We start from the raw sequence: 15,833 nt of genomic DNA, 5'->3' as shown, positions 1-15,833 counted from the left end.
AAGGGGGGGGGGGGGAGTGGGAGGTGATGAGGCTCTGCTTGTGCCCCTCGTCCCTTCATCCCCCCCTGCCTCTGCCATCCCCCCCTGTCCCCCAGGACCCCTGGCTGCCCCCCAGCAGCTCCAGGCCAGGGATGGGGTGCTGCTGCTGGGGGAGGACGTGGTCCTGGAGTCCCCAGTGTGCCTCAGTTTCCCCGTGGCCCCAGGGGTGGTCCTGCTATGTCCCCTCTGCTCTGTGGCATCCCTGCAGCTCACAGCACTCGGGGACATTTCCGCCAGCTGCCAGCACAAGGACACAAAGGGCATCCCAGCGAGGTCTCTGAGTGCCACCACAAACGGGGTGCAGCGCCAGGGGACACCTTGGGGACACGTGGGTCCCTGTTGGCCGTGGGGAGCAGCGGGGACACCGAGGCAGGGGGAACAAGGGGGAATCTGGGGGCCCCGAGCAGGCTCAGCCCTCGCTGCCGGCGCTATTTATAGCCGTGTGTCGGACGTGTGCGGCGGCACGGGCGGGCGCCGGGGTCACTCCGGGCTGTGTCCCGGTGCCCTCACCACGTCAGGGACACTGCAGGACCCTGTCCCTGTCCCTCCCCACGCCGTGGGGCTCAGCGGGCACGGTGACCCAGCTGCCTGTCACCAGGCGCTGGGTGGGTACCGGCATCGTCCTGCCCGTGGGGTGCCTGGGGGTGCCCAGCTCCCCACGGAGCACCTCCTGCCCCGTGCCAGCCCCAGGGAGTGGCGCAGCCCCCCGGAGCACGGTGACACGGCACACGGTGGCAGTGTCAGGAAGGAAGCGCCTGGCAGCCTGCGGGTCCGCGGTGACGTGCTGGTGATGCTGGCAGGCATCCTTCTCCCTGTGCCACCCCCGTTCCTCCATCCCTGGCCCCCCTGTGTCCCCCCGTGGTGATGGTGGCACTGGCAGGGAACCGGGACACCTCCACGCCTGGGCCAGACCGGCCGTGGGGGGCACGGGTGGGGTGCCAGTCCTGGCAGTGTCCCTGGGGTGTGTAGGGATGGGGACAGCGCAGGGGACAGGCCCCCCTGGCCATGGCAGTGCCAGCGCCAGCCCCGCTCTGCCGCAGTGGATGAAAAATCGATGGCGCAGCTGGATCCGAGCGCGTGGGTGCCGGAGCTCCCACCGGAGCCGTTCGTCACCGCGGGCTGCCAGCGCTGCGGCGACAGCAGCGCGGCCGGGGGACACCCCGCGACACCCCAGGTGCCGCCGGGCTCCCGTCCCCCGACTCCAGCGCGCGTGTCCCTTGTCGCCGCGCCCGCGGGGCCGGGCAGCGCCGTGCCGTGCCCGGGCGCGCGGCGGGGGCTCGGTGTCCCCTCGGCGGTGTCCCCGGTGCCCCGGCTGCCCCACTGTCCTCCCTTGCACTCTCCTTACATAAGCGGCCACGTGGCGGGCACGGCCGCCTCCCGCCGCGCCGTCACCGCCGGCACCCAGATTCCATCTGACAGCCCCGTTCCGCTCGGCTGCTCCCGCCTGGCACCGGGGCCGGGGCTGCGGGGCGGGACCCCGCGCGACCCCGCCGGCCGAGGCCTCGCTGGCACGGGGAGGCGGGCGGCCGGTGCTGGTGGCACCGCCCTGGCACCCGCCGCTGCCCTGCCCGCCCTCGGTGCCGCGACGCCGCGGGACGGGCGGGATGCGGCACGGCCGGGGCCGGGCTCGGTCCCGCGGGGCCGGGCTCGGGGGTCCCGGTGGGAGCGGAGGGGGGTCGGGCTGGCCGCCGTGCACATCTGGGAGTGATTTGGCACATTCCACTGGGCTGAGCACATGCCGGCGCCTGGGCCCCGGTGTGCGGGGAGGAGGCCAGCCGGCTGCTCCGGGCTGGGTGTCCAGCCTCGCTCTGGTGAGCACACGGGGGAAACTGAGGCACGGGGATGTGCTGAGTGGCCTGGTGGGCACCAGCCTCCTGTGGGATCCTGACAGGCACCCGAGGGTCCTGGGCAGGGGGAGGCCAGTGTGACTCCCCCCGGGGCATGTGCTGAGGCTGCCTACACTCCTCACATGTGTGTCTTCCCAGGGCAGCTCCTGCCCCACTGCCCTCGGAGCCCTCGTGCCGCAGGGTCTGGGCTGCGCTGGTGGGTGCAGGGCTTTGGGTGCCCTTTCTGGCCTCCCAGAACGTGGCTGGGTAGCCAGTGTCCATGTCCGTGTCTCCATCGCCATCCCCTTCCTAGGATCAGCATCTCCAGGGGCAGGCAGAGCAGGGGATTCCTCTGGGTACAGGCACTCTGTACCCCCGGGGTGCCACAGGTGCCCCCAGCCCTTCCCCTCTGAGCCTGGGGGGCAGCCCAGGAACTCCCCATCCCTCTCTCCTCCTCCCCCAGTGTGTTCCCATCTCTTCCCTACGCCCCTGGAGCACCCACCCGCTGTGTTTTCCCTCATGTGTGTGCCCCAATCCTCCACCCGGGGGGGTGGGGGTGGGTATCCAGAGTCACAGAAGAGGAAAGCGGGCTGGGGAGGGGGGGGGTGGGGGTCGTTGGGGCACCTCCTCCTGTGAGTGTGGGTGGAAGAAGGCTAAGAGGGGCATGGGAATTGCGGTGCGCGGTCCCTTTAAGAGCCCCCCCCTCGGCGCGGCGCGCGCACCCACTTTCTCCCCTTCCGCTTTCTGGAGACTTCAAAGAGTTACAAAGCGGAGCCGGCCCCGCCCCCGCCCCGCCCCCGCCCAGTGTCCATGTCCGTGTCTCCATCGCCATCCCCTTCCTAGGATCAGCATCTCCAGGGGCAGGCAGAGCAGGGGATTCCTCTGGGTACAGGCACTCTGTACCCCCGGGGTGCCACAGGTGCCCCCAGCCCTTCCCCTCTGAGCCTGGGGGGCAGCCCAGGAACTCCCCATCCCTCTCTCCTCCTCCCCCAGTGTGTTCCCATCTCTTCCCTACGCCCCTGGAGCACCCACCCGCTGTGTTTTCCCTCATGTGTGTGCCCCAATCCTCCACCCGGGGGGGTGGGGGTGGGTATCCAGAGTCACAGAAGAGGAAAGCGGGCTGGGGAGGGGGTGGGGGGTGGGGGGCGTTGGGGCACCTCCTCCTGTGAGTGTGGGTGGAAGAAGGCTAAGAGGGGCATGGGAATTGCGGTGCGCGGTCCCTCTCACCCCTCTGAGCCGGGGCGAACCCCCCCCCTTCCCCCCCGCTCCTTCCCGGTGCCGCCGCCATGCAGCCACCACCGGGAACTCCCCGGGTTTAAGGATTTCGGTGTTGGAGTCTCCGTGAGCAGGTAATGAGGGGGCTCTGGATCTGCCCGTGGGAGCGGGGTTGGGAAGGAGGGTCTTGATGCGGCTCCGGTACCGCCTCTGGGGATCCCCCTCCGGTAACGGGTGATCCCGGGGTTCCCGCAGCGGGGGAGGGACTCCGCCGGGCTGCGGCTGCCGGGAGCACCGGAGCCGCAGCGGGTTCGGGATCGCGGCTTCGGCCTCTGCCTCCTACACTGCGCTTGGGGCTGCCGGAGTTCCCTCTCCCGGTACCGACTGCCTGGGCGCTCCCGGGCGGCAGCGCTGCCCCCCCACCCCGGGCCGGGCTCCGGGGAGGCTCCGCTAGCCTCTACACCCCACCGGGGACCGGACGACCGCCACAGAGCGCGGTGCTGGGGAGACCACCCCGGGCTTACCGGGCTCCCCGGGCCGCCGGTGCGCGCAGCCACATTCCCCCCACCTTCCCGCGGCGGGGGGGGCCGGGGCCGCTTCCCCTTTTCGGGGTGCGGCGGGGCCGGGGCCCGGCGGGGGAGNNGGAGCCGGGCGGGGGGCGGCGGGGCCGGGCAAGGGACCGGCCGTGCTCCGCTCCCTCCCGCAGCAGCTCCCGGAGCCGGGCGGGGAGCGGCGGAGCCCCCGCGGGCTTCGGGTGGGGTGGGGGGTTTGGGGTTCAGTCCCCCGGGTGTTCGACCCCGGCACAGGGGGAACCCCCACCGGGAACGGGAGCAGCGCCCCAGGCTGGGGCGGGCCGGTGCGGACACGAATCTGTGCGTCTGTCCCCCAAATCTGTGCGTCTGTCCCCCAAATCTGTGCCTCTGACCTTTGACCTCGTTGGTGGCAGGGGCCGCCCCGCAGCGCGGTGGGTGCTGGGGGGGACACGGGGGGTCCCCAAGCCGGTCCCCCCGCTCCGGGGAGCCGGGCAGGCACCGGCTGGTGGCTCCGGGTGCAGCACCCGCCGCGGCCCCGCGCCGGGATTAGCGGGAGACGGCTCGGTGGCTTAGCGGCCCCGCGGCCACTGCTCCCGGGCCATATGTCACCCGTGGGCCCCCACCCTGCCCTTGGGGGTGACCTTGCTGCGGCTCCAGGATGCGCCTGCTCCCCTGGGTGCTCGCACCAGGGATGCCCGTGGGTGGCCTGGTGGGGGTCTGGCCCCTTTGCACGTTGCTTGAAGCCCCCCCAGGTGACACGGTGACACCGGCAGTGAGATGACAGGAGCAGGGCACTGCCCTGCGCCTCATCCGGAGCTGCCTGCTGTCTGCGGCTGCTCCATCCCACAGGGACACCTGGCTTCACTCAGCTGTCCTCATTCATCCTCCGTGTCCCCGCACTCGGTCCCTGTGGCAGGAGCAGCGTGGCGGCCACAGAGCCTGGGGACGGCTGTGCCACCGCCACCGCCTGCCCTGCGGCGCTGGGATTCACCATCCCGCCGCTCTGGATCTATTTATATCCAGGAGGTTCTGGTGTGACAACGTGCCACATTTGGCCGCGCGTGCCCTGAGCCGCCGTGCCCTGAGCCACTGTCCTGGCAACATCCAGCGCCGCTGCTGCCACAAAGAGGGTGGCTGTGCTCTGGGGGTCCCCCAACCCTTTTTGGGGCGCTGCTGCAGCACGCCAGGGCTGGAGGAACTGTGAGTCCCCCTGCAGTGCGTGCCTGGAGCCTCAAGGTGCCCCATGCCGTGGGGCACCCCTGTGCCGCAGGGCCCCCTGGCAGCGCCAGCCCGGGGGGGGCACAGCGAGTGCGGGGAGGGGGGGTGTGCGATCATATCTGCGGTGACACATGTGCTGATTACGGAAAATGGGTTAATCTCCCTGCGGCTGGAGGAGGCTTAGCGGGGGGTGGCTCGTGGCAGGGCCCGCCGAGGGGCCGCGTGCGCCCGCCGTGGCCTCCGCTGTCCCCGCTGAGCCCCGGCTGCCAGGCAGTGACAAGGGACATGGCAAGGGGACGTGGCAGCGGCGCACGGCTGCCTGCCCGCCCGCAGCCAGCCTGGGCACGACGCGGTGGGTCGCGGAGTGGTTTGGGCCCCCCCAGGTACATCATGTCTGGAGCCTGCCCAGGCTGGGGGCACGGTGCCACCAAATCCCGGTGCCCGGGGGTGTCGCACAGCCGCCTGCACGCCGGGTCCCCCCGCGCCGTGTCCCGAGCGGCCCCGTGCCAGCTGCACTTGTCTGCCGGCTGTCGCCGAGCCAGCGAGGGCTGTCTGGGGCCGCGCTGTTCCCGGCACGCCATTCCCAGGGCGCCGGCTGCCGCCGCAGCCTCGGCTAAAAACAACCGGGACTGCCGCGAGTGGCTGCTGGGGCACCATCCCCCTGCTTCCCCGGAGCCCCTGGGGAGCTGGGATGGGGCACTCTGGGACCCCTGGGATGGGGCACTCCGGACCCCTGGGATGGGGCACTCCGGGACCCCTGGGATGGGGCACTCCGGGACCCCTGGGATGCGGCACTCCGGGACCGCGAGCCCTGGGCCTGTGGGTTCCTGCTTTCATCCTGGAATCGGGATGCAGGGAGGGGATTGGGCTGTGGCTGGGGATGTCCCCTGCATGGGCAGGCAGGCAGGGGTGGGTGTGTGTCCCCAGGGTGCTGTCCCCGCGGTGTGAGGGGGGTCATGCTGGCTGGGACACCGCTGGGCCTTTGGGACTGACCTGCTCCTCTCAAGGCACCCACGGTGCAGGCAGGCCGGAGCGGTGCCGGTGGTGGTGTGGCACAGCTGTGGCCATCCCAGGGGCCGTGGCAGGGGCTGGGGCACCTGTTCCCGCAAAAGAATGGCGCGTCTGGTGGCGGGTGCGGGAGGTGTAACCGGAGCGGCGCGTTCCTGGCGTAACCGGAGTCGGCCCGGCCGCAACAGGTGGAATTTCAGTTTGTGGCTCCTGGCAGCAGCGAGATGTGGGGTGCTGGGGTGAGGACCCACACTGTGGGGCCAGTGGTGAATCCCTAGGGTGCCCATGTGCCTCCATGGGTTGGGGAGGCCAGCATGGATGCTGTCCCTGCTGGCACAGACAGTGTCCCCATGGGCCAGCGTGGTGGCCCTGGCCCTGTGTCTGTGCTGGGGGAGCCGTGGTGGTTCGGTGTATCTTGCAGTTGGTGTTGGGATGCTGGAACACCGGTGCTGCGGTGGGGCTGAGCAAGCCCTTGGGTCGGCTGCTGGCCCTGGGGAGTAGGATGTAGGTCCTGGGGTCTGCACTGCTCTCAGCATCCTCAGATTCCCGTTCCCAGCAGCCTCAACTCCGGCGCACGCTGGCCGAGTGTGTGCCGCTGGCTCCGGCCGTGCCGCAGGCTGGGCATGATTCACGCCTGCCCGGGGACGTGAGAAACGTGACGGTGACTCACCGTGGAGAGCTTTGGGGATACGGGAGAGGGTCTCTCTCAGCAGCCCTGTCAGGGGGGCACCTCACCACCCCTGCACAACGCTGGCTCGCCCGGGGAGGGCCTGGAGGGGCCGGTGGTGGCGGGGGGCAATGGGGGCAGCCAGGCCCTTGGCCTCGCGTGCGAGGCCACCCCGGGCTGGCTCTGCTGCCAGCGAGGAAACCGCAGGCTGCAACCGCAGTGGCTCCGCAGGCGCTTCCTGCCCTGCCCCGAGGCTGCCATCCTGTGCCCCCGTAGCTCAGCACGGCAACCCCGCTCTGCCCACACACCATGGGGACAGCCTGGCACAGACAGGGTCCCCATTGCCTGTTCTGCTCGGGGTGGGGGACACGGGGACACGCACAGCGGCCGCTGCCGGGCTTGGGGAGCGCAGGATGCTGCGGTGGTGAACCCTGCGATGGCAGCAGGGACAAGGGCCTGGGGTGGCAGGTCAGCGGGGTGATACGTCAGTGGGGTGACAGACTCGAGGGTGGCAGGGGAGCAGGGTGAGAGACTCTGGGGTGACGGGCTGTGACAACTGGGCCGGGACTGAACTGAAACCTGTCCGCCTGGGAATCGAGAGTGGCAAGGGGAAGCTGCGGCCGGGAGCTCGGTGCCCGCCGGCGTGACAGGAAGGGCTGGGTCGCTGCCCGCTGCCCTGCCAGGCACCCCCAACACCCCCCGGCCCGCTGGCCCCCCGCTGCTGGGGGTGCCAGGGCGGTGCCCCCGCTCACCGGCGTGTCACATCCGGGCGCTGGTGCTGCCATCACCGTGTGCCCCGACAGGAAGCACGGCTGGGTTTGGGGGTGTCACATGGGCCGGGGTTGGGGTGCTGCCTGCTCCGGGGGTTTTGGGGAGAGTCAGGGTGGGCTGGAGGTGTATCTGGCTGGGGTGGTCACTGGGGAGGGGGTGTTGTGGTGTGGTGTGGGACCCTGGTTGCTCTGTGGTTGATGCTGGATGTGGCTGTGGGTGCTGAACCCAGCCTGGGGGGTCACACTGGGGGGGCTGCCTTTTCGGAAGGGGTCTCTTGGGGGACTGTGCCAGTGCTGCCTGGTCTGTCTGGGTGTGCAGACGTTTTTGCAGAGCGCTTTGTGCTCTCTTTGGGGTCACAGTGGGATGGTGGCTTGGGCAGCTGTGTCTCCCCACCCCAGCCATGGCCCCCCAAATTATGTCCTCCACTGCTGCTGGCCCTGGGAATGGTCTGCTCTGCGTGTCCGTGCGTCTGTCCATCCGCTCCCGGGGGCCACCCCCGGCCTGGGTGGGAGGTTCCTCGTGGCTGCATTTGGCCCGGGCCCCGCAGCAACGTTTTCCACGGGGCTGGAACGAGGCTCTGGATTCCAGGAAGCTCCGGGCCTCGTCCAGCTCCTGCGGGGACTGGAGGAAAAGGCGTTGGGGCGGGTGAGCTTGGGCCCTGCCGAGGGGGCTGCACGGCCCCTGGCCCCACACTGCTGACCTGGGGGGGCTCTGGGAACACTGCTTGGCCACAACACCCAGGACCCCCATTTGTGACAGCCAGAACCCTCATTTGGGATGCCCACGACCCCCCAGTTGGCGAGCAGCGGTGTGCTGAAGGCTGTGGCAGCACATGGTCCCAGGGGAGCTCCTCTGGGCAGCAGCTCCTCCTGCCCACCAGGACCCGCGGGAGCAAGGCCGGCCGTGATCCCCAGACCCTCCTGGCCACTGCTGGTCGTGTGGAGCACTGCCAAGGGGGGTTCTTGGGGTGCACGGTGACCAGGCCGGCGGCGTTGGCCTCGCTCGGTCCCTGGCCGGCGGTGTGTGGGGGGGCCTGAGCGGGTTGAGTAATTGGGCCCCGGCACGGCTGGCACGGTGCCCGGCAAGCACTTGGCACCGGCAAACATAAACAGTTCTTCCCGCGCCTCCCTCCCCTGGCTCCCCCCGGCCAGCACAACTCGGGGGCCACGGCCTGGCCGGGGGGGGCCATGGGCAGTCCCCCACTCCCAGGCCGGGGTCCGTGCAGTGCCATGTGTGCACCCCACGCGAGGGCTGTCCCCAGGACGGTGCTGAGCTGGTGTCCAGCACCGTGCCCTGGGAATGCCACGCTCGCTGGTGGGCTGGGGGGGATGTGACCCTCACCCAGCCACTGATGGGCGCCCACTCCGAGGGTGACAGGACTGTAGGTCTCCCTCCCCATGGGTGCTTCCCAGTGGGTGCTGGGGTGAGTTGGGAGAACGGGGGTCCTGCCTGTAGTGGATGCTCCCAGCTGGGTTCTGGGGGGGCGGGCAGGGCCATGCCCATCCCGGCCCCTCCCCAGCGCCTTGCCGGGCGGCCCAGCCTTGTTCCTCTGGATCCTTTTCCGCCTCCGCGGGGCCGGGAGCCAGCACTCTCGGCAAATAAACAGCCCCCGCCGGGCCCCGCGCCAGCACTTAAATAAACAGCCAGCCCGGGATTGTGAAAGCCCCGCGCCCCCCTTCCCACCGCCCCCCGAGCGGCCGGGGCCGAGGGGTCCGTGCCCACCGGCCTGGCGAGGGAGCTGCCGGCACATGGCACGGGGCAGGGGCCGTGTCACGACGGGCACGGCCCAGCCCTGCGGCTGGCAGAGCCCCCCGGTGCTGGTCCCGGGGGGCTGAGCCCCCTCCCCATAAGGCCGGGGGGCTGAGCGCCCTCGGGATCCGCGCAGGGATGGGGGAGCACTGCCGGAGGGGCGCGTGGCCGTGACAGCAGAGCCGGCCTGGAGCGGAGCCGCTGTCCTCAGGGGACCCCAGAGTGCCCGTGTGTGTCCCCCCCCCTGTCCCCAGCTGCCCTGCAGCCCCCCAGGCTGGGGCAGGGGCTGCTGCCTCCATGCCCCGCTGCGTGCCCCATGTGCCATGCCTGGCCTGGCCGAGCAGGTTTGGGCTCATGGTGTGGCCTTTGGCTGGAGGGGGTGCCCTGTGGGGCCACAGTGTCCCCAAGCCGTCCCCACACCGTCCCCCCCCCATTCCCCCCAGCCAGCTAAGCTGGGATTAGTGAGCTGCGCCTGCCGGTGCCGCCGTCCCGGTGTCGTTAATCGGGGGGATCGGCGCTAATCCCGCACGGAGCCCCAGCCCCGGCCGGCTGCGCCCTCCTGGGGCCGGGAGGGGATGTGGCCCCGGGGGGGCTGGGGAAACTGAGGCACGGCTGGTGGGTGACCCCACAGGGAGGCTGGAGAAACTGAGGCACGGCTGGTGGCTGACCCCATGGGCAGGCTGGGGAAACTGAGGCACGGCTGGTGGGTGACCCCACAGGATGGGAGGGGTCAGTGGTCCCAGCCCCTGTGCTAATGCCCCTCTCTGCTTCCCCCGCAGTGCTGCAGGACCAGCGCCAGCTGTGAGGACAGCCCGGCAGCAGGGCACCCGCGGGCCCCATGCTCTGCTCGCCCCCAGGACCCTGCAGCTGAGAGCCCCCCCGCACCGGAGAGCCCACCATGGCCAGCAACAGCAGCTCCTGCCCCACGCCGGGTGGGGGGCACCTCAATGGCTACCCTGTGCCCCCCTACGCTTTCTTCTTCCCACACATGCTGGGGGGGCTCTCGCCGCCCAGCACCCTGGCTGGCATCCAGCACCAGCTTCCCGTCAGTGGATACAGCACCCCGTCACCTGCCAGTGAGTACCTGAGCCCTGCGGGGGCTGGTGGCACCCCCAGTGCTGGGGGGATGTGGGGACAGCTCTGGGCCAGGCTCTGTCCCCAGTATGGGGTGTTGGTGCCAGTCCCAGGCTGGTCCATGACGTGTCCCTGGGGCAGTGGCGCTGGTGAGGGGGGGTCTCCCTGCTCCCAGCCACGCCTGTGGGGAGCTGATTTTGAGGGCTCCATGACGCGAGTGCCAGGTGCTTTTCCCCGTGTGTCCCTGTGAGTGCTGCTGCTGGGGAAACTGAGGCAGGGAGCGGTCAGTGGCCTTGGTGGGGTTGTGTTGTTAATGGCGGCCACCTTCGTTAGTGGCTGGTTATTAATGACCTGCAGGCCCTGGCCAGGGTGTTGCTGTCCCTCACTGTGACCAGCCTGGGTGCCAGCGGGCTTGGTGGGTGCTGTGTCCCCACGGTCGCTCTTTGTTCGTGTGGTGGGGCTGCCGAGGGGCAGGCGATGAAGGCGATGAAGACAATCATCACCACGGCTGCTCCCGATTCCATTTCCCCGTGACAGGGTCGTCCATCACGGCCCCGGTAATCACCGCCTGCCATGACGGCAGCTGGGAGCTGCTGGAGGTGGGCTCCCACCCGGGATCCCCCCAAACCAGCACCCCTCAGCGTGCCTCAGTTTCCCTGGATGCCGTGGGGTGGCTGCTGGACCTCTTCTCACCCCGGCCCCACGCTGGTGGGTGCCCGTGCCTGTTCCCTGCAACATGAGTGCCCTGCGGCGCCCGCTGCCGGGGAGAACCCCGTGGGTCGGGGTGTGGCGGGGCCCCCCCGGCCCGTCCTTGGCCCCGGGGGCCGGTGCAGGTCCGGGCAGGGCCGGCCCTGGGTGCTGTCCCCCGCCGGAGCCGCCCCGGCGGCGGTGGGACCCAGTGGGACCAGTTCAGCGACTGGGTGTCGGCGGGTGGGGCCACTCCCCCGCGCTGGCTCTGGGGCCATTCCGGGCGTGTGGGAACAGGCTGGGGGGGCCGCCTGTGTCCCCCCCCTTCCCTGACACTGAGGACAGGGCCGCCAGCACGGCTGGAGGGTGTCCTGAAGCAGGTGGTGAACCGTGCCTCAGTTTCCCCTTGGCCTTCCCTGCTGGCTGCCTGAGGGTTGCAGGGGGTGGGGGCACCATGTGCTGCCCCCCGCCTGTAGCATCCACACAGCTGGTGGGTGCCCTGTTTGGGTAGGTCCTGGAATTTTGGGGTGTCCTGTGGTGCCCGTGTCTGTGTCCCGCCTGCGGGGGGCCGGTGCCGCCGCCCCCTCCTCACCATTGTCCCGCCCTCTCCAGATGTGCTGCAGCTGCACGGCCCGGGGCCGATCTGGCCGGGCCCTCCTGGGGGTGCAGCTGCCCCTCCCGGGATTCGGGTCGGACTGGGCAGCCCAGCGGGTCCGGGGGTGCCGGGATGGGGGTCTGGTGGGCTGGGAGCTGCGTGTGGGCACGTGTGTGCTGCCACGATGGGTGTACACGCGTGTGCCCTCTGCGTGGAGCTGCGTGTCCGTGGCACAGTGAGCTGCTGCTGTGTGTGCACAGCTGGGGCTGTGCAGGGTGTGCATGTGTGTGTCACACCTGTGTGTGTGTGTGTCAGTGTCCTCTGTGCCTGTGTGCACACAAACGTGTGTCCTGTGTGTGTGAGTGTGTGTGTCAATGTCCTCTGTGCCTGTTTGTGCACACCTGGAGCTGCACAGGGTGTGCACACATGTGTCACACGTGTGTGTGTCAGTGCCCTCTGTGCATGTGTGTGCACACAAACATGTGTCACATCTGTGTGTGTGTGTCAGTGTCCTCTGTGCTTGTGTGTGCACACATGTGTGTCACAGCTGTGTGTGTGTGTGTCAGTGCCCTCTGTGCCTGTGTGTGCACACAAACGTATGTCACATCTGTGTGTGGGTCAGTGCCCTCTGTGCCTGTGTGTGCACACAAACGTATGTCACATCTGTGTGTGGGTCAGTGCCCTCTGTGCCTGTGTGTGCACACAAACGTATGTCACATCTGTGTGTGGGTCAGTGCCCTCTGTGCCTGTGTGTGCACACAAACGTATGTCACATCTGTGTGTGGGTCAGTGCCCTCTGTGCCTGTGTGTGCACACAAACGTATGTCACATCTGTGTGTGTCTGTCAGTGTCCTCTGTGCCTGTTTGTGCACACCTGGAGCTGCACAGGGCGTGCACACATGTGTCACACGTGTGTGTGTCAGTGCCTTCTGTGCCTCTGTGTGTGTGGCAGTGCCCGCCGTGCCTGTTTGTTGGTGCCACATACAGAGCAGGGTGACCCGTGTCCCTGTGCCAGGTGTGTACACGCGTGTTGGCGCATGTGGCACCGCTGGGTCGTGCCTGTGCCCCCATCCCCATCCCTGGGGGCTCTGTGGCGCCTGCCTGTCCCTGGCTGTCCCCTCCCCTTGCCCAGTGCTGGCCCGTGGCGTGTCTCGGGGGTCCGTGAGGGTCTCGCTGTGCAGCCGCCCCCCCAGACCCTCCCTCGCCCTGATTCCCAGGCCTGCCTGCGGGCAGCGGGACCCCAGCCCAGCCCCCGCAGCGGCCGCGCCCCCCGGCCCCGCTCGGCGCTGCCGGGACAGGGGGCCCCGCGCCCGGGCTGGCCTGTCACCCTACCCGCTGGCTCCGGTTTCCTCGCGCCGCAGCCGCTCCCCCGCAGCGCCCCGTAATTAATTAATTTTTAAAAATTAATGAGCAAAACGTGCTCCCTGCAGGCCGGGGGCCGGGCTGGGGGCCGGGGGGCCCCGCTCAGGGCAGTGGCCGGGGAGCCCCCCGGGGTGCGGTGCTGGGGACCCCCCGGCCCCCCCATCCGTGCCCGGGGAAGATTGATGAGGCGCTGGGCCCCAGCCTGGGAAAGCCCATTAGGCGGAGGTTCTCTATCACTGTCAGGGGCCGGGGGGGGAGCCGCCTGCTCCAGCCGGGAATTCGCCGGGCTCAAAAGCGGCTGAAGGGGATAAATGGGGTCTTTTGAAGTGGGCGGGCGAGAGGGGGGCTGCGGGGCCCGGGGGGGGCTGCGGGGCCCCGAGGTGCCGGCGCGGCGGTGGGGGAGGGGCTGCGGCCAGCACCCCGGGCTGGGCTGGGGGGGTTTGGTGGGGGCATCCCTGTCCGTGGGGATCCCTGTGATCCCAAAGCCATCCCCTCCGGGCACGGGGGGGGTTCTCTTTGGGGTCCCCATGGGCTGTAGGGTTGGGTTTTGATCAGCCTTTGGGAGGCAGCTCTGTCCTCCCGGAGCAGAGGCCAGGAGGATGCGGGGCTGGGGGTGTTGCGGGAAGGACCCCGTTTTCGTGTCCCCAGGCTGCTGGTGGGATGTGGCTCAGGGCGGGGTGTGCCTGTCCCCCTCACACTGCGGGATTACGTGCGGGGTGTCCCCTCGCCCAGTTCCTCTTGGCTCTGGAATTAAGGCTTTGGGTTTTTTTTTGTTGGGTTTTTTTTTTTTTTCTTAGTAATCTCTGTTTCTTCCTGTTGCCGCCGACGCGGGACGGGAGGGGATGCGGGACGGGAAGGGATGTGGGAAGCGGTGCAGGAAGCGATGCGGGATGGGAAGCGCTGCCCGTCGGGGCGGCCTCCGGCCCGGCCGCGCGGTGCCACCGCCCGCGTCCCCTGCGCCGTCCCCTCCGTCCCCTCCATCGCAGCCACATTCTTTCCAGCGCTGGTAAATGAGTCAGAGCAGACATTTGTCATGTTCGCTGCAGGAAGTTGGAGCAGCGCTGGGCTTTTGTTCGAAACCTGCTGGCTAAGCAAAGCCCCGACTTGCCATTATTATTTAAACAGGCGCTGCCGCGCTGCGCAGCCCCGCACGAACACAGGGACACGCACACGCGTGACAGCCACACATGTACGGACACACACATGGGGACAGCCACACACACGGGGACAGCCACATATGTACAGCCACACATGTGCACAGCCACACACATGCACAGCTACACACATAGAGACAGTCACATGTGTACACAGCCACACATGTACAGCCACACACACGGGGACAGCCACATATGTACAGCCACACATGTGCACAGCCACACGCACAGGGACAGCCACACATACAGAGCCATACATGTACAGCCACATACACAGGGACAGCCACACATGTACAGCCACACATGTGCACAGCCACACACATGCACAGCTACACACATAGAGACAGTCACATGTGTACACAGCCACACATGTACAGCCACACACACGGGGACAGCCACATGTGTGTACAGCCAGACACAGTCACACACATACAGCCACACACGTGCACAGCCATACATGCACACAGGACAGTCACACGCATGCACACACACAGAGTCCCAGAGGCACACGCATGCACACAGCCACACACACACACAGACACGCAGGTGTGTGAGGCAGGGCCCGCATCCTCCCAGCCGTGCACACGCCTGTGCTCCTCCTGCCCACAGGGCCCAGCTGGGGGCTCAGTGGGGCTCCTCTCCCCCCAGGGCAGCCCCGGGCTGGGCAGCTGGGGCCGGGGCAGTGCGGATGGCGTGGCTGTGCAGCAGGGACATCACTACAGAGGGAAGTGGCACCCCCAGGGCCTGTCCTTGGCGTGTGACCGTCCCCGCTGTCACCACTCGGGGTCTCTGGGTTTGTGGTGTCAGCTTCAGCAGGGGCTCGTGTGAAGGGCTGGTGTGGTGGGGGATGGTGGGGTGCAGGAGTGACACGCCAGGACACACGTGTGCATGCACGCACAGATAGATACAGTGGGCTGTGCACACACTCGTGTGTTCATGTTCTCAGCTGCTCCCGTGCTAGGAGGGACACGGTGTCACACACGTGTGTGTTTGTGTGTACAGGAGGAATGCACACACGTGTGTGTGTGTGTGTATGTGTGCAGGAGGAATGCACACACGTGTGTGCACACAGGCTGCCCTGCACAGGCACACACACCTCCCTGTGTGTCTGTGTAGCAGGAGCACACATGGCTCAGCTGCAGCCGGGATGCAGACGCGCTCCATGCACTGGGAACATGCATGAACACACGTGCACATGCATGTACACAGACGCACCCCCTCCCCCGGGGGGGGCCCGAGGGTCAGGCCGAGGTGAGCCCTTCCCGCGGGTTCACCCGCAGTTCACCCGCATCCCATTAGGCAAATGAGCTGCGGCCGCCGGGCAGCCCCCGGGACCCCCCCGGGACCCCCAGGGCCCCGTCATCTCCGCCGGGCAACCCCCGGGCCCCCAGCCCCGCCTTGAGCCCCTCCCCATTTCGCTCCCGCGTGGCGCTGGCCCCGCGTGTCCGCGTCCCCTCTGCATGTCCGTGTTCCCCTGCGTGTCCCCTTGTCCCCGCGTGTCCGTGCCCTCTCCGTGTGTCCATTTCTCCACCGTGTCCTCCTGCGTGTCCGTGTCACCTCATGAGCCGTGCCCCCACCATGTCTGTTGCCCCCCTGCCTGTCTGTGTCCCTCTCGGTGTCCGTGTCCCCCCTCCCGCGTGTTCTTGTCCGTGTCCTGTGTCCGTGCCCGTCCCCCGCGTGTCCGTGTCCCCTCGCCCGCGGGTGCCGGCCCCGCGGCGCGGAGCGGGTTAAGCGCGGGGAGGCGGCGGGTGCCGGGAGGGACCGGGGCTGGCGAAGCCGCAGAGCCGGCGGGGCTGCGCCTTCCTCCCCTCCCCCCGCCTCCTCCTCCTCCTCCTCTTCCTCCTCCTCCTTCTCCTCCTCCTCCCGCCGCTCGGGCGCGGAGCGAGCGGCGGGGCCGCTCCGCGGGGCGATGGCAGCGCGGCGCGGGGCGCCCCG

At 69.0% G+C, this 15,833-nt stretch overlaps 1 protein-coding gene across 1 annotated transcript in view; it reads left to right on the top strand.

Annotated features, from left to right (window-relative positions):
• Nucleotides 1–3,083: 3,083 nt before the first annotated feature.
• RARA (retinoic acid receptor alpha) overlaps nt 3,084–15,833 on the top strand; it is a 22,300-nt gene continuing 9,550 nt past the window's right edge. Inside the window, exons 1-2 of the mRNA XM_041462887.1 lie at nt 3,084–3,214; nt 9,806–10,102. Of these exons, the coding sequence (XP_041318821.1) occupies nt 9,925–10,102 (178 nt within the window). The 5' untranslated portion in view covers nt 3,084–3,214; nt 9,806–9,924. The remainder of the gene's footprint in view (nt 3,215–9,805; nt 10,103–15,833) is intronic.

The sequence above is a fragment of the Pyrgilauda ruficollis genome, unplaced genomic scaffold (assembly GCF_017590135.1).
Source record: "Pyrgilauda ruficollis isolate IOZ18807 unplaced genomic scaffold, ASM1759013v1 scaffold161, whole genome shotgun sequence".
Lineage (NCBI taxonomy): Eukaryota > Metazoa > Chordata > Aves > Passeriformes > Passeridae > Pyrgilauda > Pyrgilauda ruficollis.
Note: the sequence above shows the minus strand (reverse complement) of the source record. Positions and strands in the feature narration are given on the sequence as shown.